The sequence below is a fragment of the Gambusia affinis genome, linkage group LG15 (genome assembly GCF_019740435.1).
Source record: "Gambusia affinis linkage group LG15, SWU_Gaff_1.0, whole genome shotgun sequence".
NCBI classification, from domain to species: Eukaryota; Metazoa; Chordata; class Actinopteri; order Cyprinodontiformes; family Poeciliidae; genus Gambusia; species Gambusia affinis.
In genome coordinates this window covers 21,387,658-21,395,740 of record NC_057882.1, presented here as the reverse complement: position 1 = coordinate 21,395,740, position 8,083 = coordinate 21,387,658, and the positions used below count along the sequence as shown (strand labels likewise).

At 35.6% G+C, this 8,083-nt stretch overlaps 1 protein-coding gene across 1 annotated transcript in view; it reads left to right on the top strand.

The window, feature by feature from the left end:
* The first annotated feature begins 953 nt into the window (after positions 1 to 953).
* Positions 954 to 8,083, top strand: part of rxfp2a (relaxin family peptide receptor 2a) — an 86,886-nt gene continuing 79,756 nt past the window's right edge. Inside the window, exon 1 of the mRNA XM_044140093.1 lies at positions 954 to 1,350. Within this exon, the coding sequence (XP_043996028.1) occupies positions 1,296 to 1,350 (55 nt within the window). The 5' untranslated portion in view covers positions 954 to 1,295. The remainder of the gene's footprint in view (positions 1,351 to 8,083) is intronic.

Below are 8,083 nucleotides of genomic sequence, written 5' to 3'. Positions count from 1 at the left end.
ATCATGTCCAATACAGTAATAGATATCAATGATATCTGCATTGAATTCCTCTCTTTTATTGTTTCATGATTAAGGGAGTTATGAAAAAAATGTGAAAACCTGAACCAAATTCTTAAAAACAAACAAAAATAAATAAATAACACACATTTCTTGACAAAATATATTCACAACTTGTATTCTTACATTTTGTAATGACACAACCACATTACAATATATATATTTTTAGGATTGCTATGTTCCAACCACTGCACACCTGTTACAGGTCTGCAAAATATGTGGTGATGTGTCACCATCTTGTCACATCAAGAAATGGAAAATTCCTTTTATCAAAATAACTGAATCTCTGGCAGCATGGAGAGCATGTGAGAATGAAACATTTTAGCACATGCAGACACTTTGTTCTAAACCTGAATCTCTGGTGGGGTTGTTTACCCAAAAAGACTAGGACCGGATCGATCGATCTATCTATCTATCGATCTATCTATCTATCGATCTATCTCGATCTATCTATCGATCTATCTCGATCTATCTATCTATCTTCCAACTTTTCAAATTTTATTTCTGAAGCAAATTTTTAGAGAATGTATTCTGTTATCCATAAAAATATAAAAGTCGGACATAACATCTTTTTTTGTTAAAACTGTCAAATTAAAATTTAAATGGTGGTAAAAAGACATTCCTGCAAACTGTCAAATTAAAATTTAAATGGTGGTAAAAAGACATTCCTGCGAGCGTTTATTGCAGTAACTCTGAAACTAGCACTTAATGAAGTCAGTTTGTTTGTCCCTGCAGCTGCCAACTTTAAGTTAGGTGTGCCATACATGGGCAGCCAGAGGAGTACGCAGCCGCCGAACTAATGCCGTAAATGTCACAACAGGGCGCAATTTGTTTGAACAAACACAAGCTCGGCGTTTAAACGAAATAGATTAGGTCAAACCTGGTGCTTTGTGCAGTGAGATGCAGACTGCGTGTGTGGGAGAAAGAGAGAGAGGACGAGAGGACGCGTGTCTGCTCTGAGCTCCGGTTTTTACGGATGACGGGATGTTGCTGTCTTTACGCACAGATTCGCTTTGTCACTGCTCGGATTCAATTTATTCCCCAAGTTACTGAGCGCTAAATGTCGGCTTCGTTGAGACGCAGCAGAAAATTGTTGTTATTTTTCTTATTGGGACGGAACGGGACTTTCTGATTCGCCCTTTATTGTGGCTGTGTTTTATTTTTTTCTTCTTACGGAGGAGAATATATCCTTTGAATCTGACCTGGGCGTTTCAGAAGAGAAACTTCGGAGGTGCAGCATGGACATACCTGTAATCCTTTTGCTCATCCACCTGACCCAGACTCAGATTAAAGGTACTTTAAAAGATTATATCTGCATGTCATGTTTTCTTATTACGTTGTTTTTTCTTCACTTTAGATAGAACGCTGTCTTTAAAAGGCACTGCTCTAACTTCCTTTTGTCATTTTTTTTTGCCCTCTATTTATGACAGTTTACAAACGAATCAAGGCAACAACATTATTAATAGGTAAAAATTAACTAACTCTTTCTTTGTTAATGTTTGTCTGAATTTCCAGTAAACCTGTTGTGGACCCTCCACACACTACTTTGAATGATTTCAGTGGGATAGGAGTCTAATTTCGTTAGTGCTTTGTCCTGCTCCCCTGCAGAGACAGCAGGTGAGAAGGTGAAATTGGCTCTCATTGTCCAGTCCTTACAACGAAATAAGACTAGGATGAGGTTAGCTTTGTGTGCAATGTGGAAAAAAAATCCAGTTATGTGAATATGTTATAGACACATTTCTTTATTTGGCTCTGGACTAGATCAAATGTTCAGAGGCTGTTTCTGAACACACTTCCAGAGCTTGTTGTATGATTTTATGTAAAACTCATGCTGTATTCATTCCCATCACCCGTGCCCATTCACATTTCCTGCAGTGTCTCACGCTACTTGACTCATTCTTATCCTCAGGAGGAGAAGCTGTGCACGTGTGTAAATCTGACTTATTCCTGGATTTATTTCATGTTACATATAGGTGTCCAGTTCCATTAAAAACGAAACAAAATTGAGTATTAATATAATAAATGTACCAGCAGCACCCAGTGCTCGATACATTTTCTGTTGTGAAAATGTGGCATTATTGACACCTGAATAACAACTGGACTCTCTGGAAGAAAATCAACACTAAATTTGTTACAATTTTGACCTATTGCACTCGCCCTTTTGTCAAAAGTGAAATGAATTGCAGTGCAACACAGTTTTCAATACAGATCACCGTGGATGTGTTCTTCTCTGTGGTCAAAAAAGCATTATTTAATCACTGTAAGGAAATTACAGGTCTTGCAAAAATACTTTTTTTGAAGGTTCTATATGTATATATATATATATATATATATATATATATATATATATATATATATATATATATATATATATATTAAATTGATCAAAGTACCTGTTCCAACTTCTGCCTAATATTAGACCAACCTGTTGCCTTCCCCTGTCTGCCCTGATCCTTTCGCAGCCTTCTTCTATTATTTTTCTCTGTCCTCACAACTGAATTACAAAAATACAGCAGAAAACCACATGTAAAACATAGAATTTTTTAAATATTGTTGAATAACAGTCGCTGACTGGACGCTGCATCTGATCAGACTTATCAGATACACTCAAGTTTATCACTACCAAGCTCTATAATTTAACATTTAACTAAATGTTAAATTAGTTAAATTTAGATAAATGTTAAATCATTACTGTCTGAATAAGAAAAAATAAACAAGCTTCTTTATTTTTTGTATTATAATCTATTAGGAATGCAGTACACAGTTCAAGACAACAGTGAGCTCTCATTAGTAGTAACTTAAAGTAAGCTGAATATTTACGAGCCTCCTCTTCAACCACTTTGAGAAGTTTTTTTTCATCCCTACAACATTTTTATCTCGCTCCGTCTTCCGCCGTTCTTTCTTGCCTCTCCATCTGTTTCTCCCTGTCATCAGATGACAGCACGATTCAAATGAAAAGTTTCGCGCCCCGGCGCGTCCTCGAAGGGGAGCGCACTGTAGCGCCAATGTGTGCGTCAAGTAGAAAAGCCACAGTTTGCTCGGCTCCCGCGCTCTCAACTCAAACCTCTGAAGGCGCGGCTGTAGTTCAACCTTTTGTGTGTGCGTGGGAGAGCGACAGCAGGGGAGGCGAAAGAGCGGAGAGGAGCCTAATCAGTGATCTCTTTTATTGATTATGTCATTTACACATTCAGAGAGCTATTAAAATGCTGACTAGAAAGAATTGCTCCGCCATCGCTTTTGCGTTGCATGTAGCGCACCCATTTATGCATCAGTGACTCCAGGCATGTTTTTATGAGGAAACAACATAACATGATATTAACAGGCCTGTCACAATAACAAAATGGCCTGTGGGAAACTTTAAACTTTTTCCTTTCAAATGCTTTTTAACAATGACTACTTTCCCGTAAAACCAGATGTGTTGAGTGCACATCTAATAGTGGTCTTGTCAACACACTCTTCAGCTTGACTTGTGGATTTCTGCAGCTCCTCTGGTGTTACCCTGGGCTGTTTTTAATGCTTTTTAAAAAATCTTAAACTGTCTGTCAGTTTAAGATTAAGTACTCATAGTTTTGTATTACAGCCACGATTATACATTCTTGGATGATGCATACATGTGATGTGGTTAATAAGATGTTAGTAATTGTGGTTTAGAATTGCAATAAGACAAAAACTGAAAAGGGTAAACATTTGTGTTATATTTTTTTCACATGGCCTTTTTCAGCCCTTATTCACACTGCAGAAACATTGAACTGCATGACCCCTTTTTAATACCTAGGTTTTGAACTTCCACATTATTGGCTCAGAAAAATATAAATTGAATCAGAATCAAAGCAAGAAATACATTTAGACATGATTCGCGTTTAGCTCAGGTTTCAGATAAGTGGAATTCTTCCCTATAAAAACAGAGAACCCTTGAGGCATAGGACTCCTCACTTTTTATCCAGCTTTTTATTATGTGTCTGAGAGAAGAGACAATTGGCTTACATTCACACAATTCCACTTAAGATGACAGAGTACAGACAGACGAGTGAGAGTCAGGATCCTGCCAGCCATAAAATTTATCGGAAAATATTTTTTATATTGTTTCTGAACTCACTGAAAATCTTATAGTTATTGCTATTTTTTTATTAATGAACCTTTATTATTAAAGCATTTATTTAGCATAGAGCAAACAGCTTTTTTCTCTCTCTTTCTTTTTATTTATACCAAAGATTTACTTGGAATCCAAGTTTGTCTTCCATTTATTTAGTTCATTAGTAAGTCAAAGTTTGGCACCAGACTTCAAAATGCAGTACAGACACACCAGAGTGCTTCATGTGCTGAAGGTTCTGTCTCAGAGAGGCTCCAAGTCAAATTTAATCATGTCTGAACTGCACAAGAAGACTTTCATGATGCCAGTAGACTTATTAATATCTATTATTGTCTTGGTGTAGGTTGTGTTTAGCAGTGTCAGTAATTGAAATATTTAATGAGAAATGAGAAACGGAACATGACTTTCCTGATAGAGGTGATCTGTAACTCTCAGTGGTTTGTCAGCAGCAAGCCAACTGTTGACAGACCAACTCCAGTTTTAGAAAGGAAAGGAGAGCAACAGCAGAGACAATGTAAATGCAATGACATTAAAAACAGCTAATTGTTTTCAGGTTGTTGTTTTTTTAGCAGCTTAAATGAGCTTATTAAAGTCAAACCTTACCTTTAAAATGTTTAAAAAGAAAAGAAAAAGAAATTATCCTTTCTATGTGTATAATCATTTTTTCTTTGTGTTTCTCATCAAACCCACAAGGGGCAAATTTAGAACTCATCTAAGCTTATTCAGGAAGTGTTTATGTAATTTTGTTTCCAATTCATGCTGATCTGCTCAGCTTCTGGTTATGTACTGCTGCTCTTCTATGGCAGTTTCAGTGTTCCTGCAGTTTTAATCTTATCATCTGCTTGCACAAATACAAAAAGCACAAGTCAGAGAGAAACACTTTGTTTCACTTTATGTAGAATATTTAACCCTCCTGTTATGTTGCGTATCAAATTGACCCATTTTAAAGTTTTTTTGTTTTTGTTTTTTTTTTAATAGTTGAAGTATTTTTTGCATGAAACATTTTCTATGTGTCTTAATAGGTGCACTCTACATATAAATTGAAAATTTATTCATTTTATACATTTGCAACCCCCCTGGGTCTACTTTTTACTTAGATACTGTTCGGGTCAATTTGACCCGGCAGTCAAGTTGAAGTGCAAAACAAAATTAAAAAAAAATGTCCAATTCTATGTTTTCTTGCAGCTATGAATCATATTTCACCACACACACACAAACACACCCCACCACACACACACACACATGTAGACATGGACACACACAAGCCCACCTTCTAACTATTCTCTTTACTTCACTAGGAATCTGTTGTAACGCAGGTATTCATATAACTTTTGACGGGAATCTTTTCCGTTCCTGTGGATAAACTCCACCCACACTGAGTGGACACTCAGTAGAAGTGGAGGGAAACAAAAATACTCTCTGAATGACTCACTTATCTTGATTTTAGTCAGCGGGTCAATTTGACCCTGAACAGTATGTGTGTCTCAAATTCAAGTTCAAAAAATCTAAATGTGATATAAAAAATTTACCAAATATCAATTTCAAGGAAATTATTGTTTTGTTTGTATCTAGGTTTTTTTCAGTGGACATTAAAACTGTAAATTCAACTTTTTACGTCCAAATGAGTACATGAGTAAGTTGTTGTCATTGATCCTTAATTTCTGAGAAGTAAAAAAAACATCACTGCACAAATATTGATTGAAATAATTAGTATTGGAGTTAATAATCAGATAAAAAAATTTTTTGGAGGAATGTTTTGGTTTCTGACACTATTACTTAATTAAACACTCCCCAGGTCAAATTGACCCACGAACATTATTGCTGTGCCTCAGAAACGAACATAACAGGAGGGTTTAATAAGTAGATCTCATCTGTCTCTATCTACCTCTTACTTTGCTGTGGATGCCCTGGAAATGTCTCCACTTTAAGGACTATTCTTGTCTATTATACAGTTTACTATGCATTTGATAATTCTTATCATAATAAAAAAAAGAAATCTGGCGCCTGACAAGTCTGAAGCGATTAGTCTAAAGTGTTTCCTGGCAGGAGCGGACGTACAAAGGAAGAGATTCTTCATGTGTAAAAGTCTGCTTGGACACCAAAAAATAAAAGTACTTTTGATGATTTCCTATAAATGTTATTTATAATTTTTAAATTTCATACTGTTTTCTTTCTGTTTTTACATGTTCTGATTTAATTCTCTACTGTTATTGTTTTTTCCCCACACATCCCAAAACATTCCATCATCATTCCTGTTTTATTCCAGTGTTCTCCGACTGTGTACCAGTTTTTGTTTGGGCTACCAACATCCCAGTCAAAACATATAGGGTTGGGCAGAGAAGGACTAAGCGATTTAATTGGATTAGCCCAATCTCCTTCATGAAAATCTACCAATAGGTCAAATTGGTCAATAAAAATAATTTATAATACACTTTTTTGATTAAATTATGTTACGACAGCTTTTGGCTGGACTCTAAATGCGCATCGACCCACCAAGCATTGCTGGGTACGCCAGAAGGTCAGTCCATTTCTGTATTCAACACACTGCACCAAACAGATAGTGAGATGAATTGAGAACTTGTTCAGATCAGAGATAATGCTCTAATTGAAATATTTTTTTTTCTTTGACTGATTTAATAAAAATGTTTGCACCCCTGGTGCAAACATTTTTGCACCAGGGGAAATGTGCAATGACACTGTACAGATATTTGTACAGTGTCATTAACCTACATGCAAAAAGATTAAAGTAAAATTTTAAATGATGACAGATGGTCTCTGATAAGACTAAAAGAGAGGAAGAACAAGGGCAGACGTGTAACTTCTCAGAAATTTTGAGATGCGTCATCACATCATCATCTGCTTTGACTCATTATATGAGCCACTATTCAGGGCAGCGCTGGTAAAACATTGTTAGAGGGTTAATAGAGGAGCGATGTGATTACTTCCTGAAGGCGTTAAATCAGGAAGTAAAATTTATTTTAAGTCATATGTTTAAGATTTTGATAACAACTGAAGTTATTATAAAATGGTACTATTTGCCTATAAAACCCATAATATTTTCCCTTTAAAAAGACAGTCAAGGATAGAAAATATGTGGTTAACTCATTCCCTGATATAATCCAACATGTAAAAGTCAAAAAGAATATGAAGATCATTCTGTAATGACTCAGAAATGTGCAAAGGTTCAAATACTATTCCACAGTTTTTATATGAGCCGAAAAGCTCACCTGAAATCCTTCAGCAGCTTAACCATTTTCATGCTTGTACAGCTTATGATAACCAACAAATCTGCTTGTGTAACAGCATAAATTCATGCTCTTGACAGACAGCTTTGATTATTATTTAAATGAGCTGATTGCATATATTTTTGTGGACCGTGTTAAAACCTTAATCATAGAAATAAAATTTTGTACAGGAGCTATTTATCATAATGAAATATGCTAATTTGCAATACTTTGTAAATTTTCTTCATTATTTATCGGTTCCATGAGTAATGTTTTTTTTTATGCTGAATGTATAAATATGCAGACTGCATAGATGCACACAGGTTTTTGTATGCAGGTGAATAGATTTCTGAATTTGTCTTGGAGTATCTGTAATGCTTTTCTCTTCAGCTAGTTTTGTTTATTGTCACATTGTTGATTTCCTCCATGTACTAACAGCTTTGCCTTTCATTGGGTTGTGCCCAGATGAATGAAGCCTTTTGTGATTAATTCCTCTTTGTCTGCTTAGTGTGATGCCTGTTGCTGATATTACTCATGAAAATGAGTACACTTCCCAATGTTTCAGTTTGAGTTTTAAGAGTGCCTCTTTGTTGTGACAGTTAAACAGATTTTCTGCACTCTTCATTTCTAATATTTTATCAGATCTTGAGAGGAGACTGTATTACTGCCTAAAAGATACATAACCTATTAAATCCACAAAGGCAGAGTGATT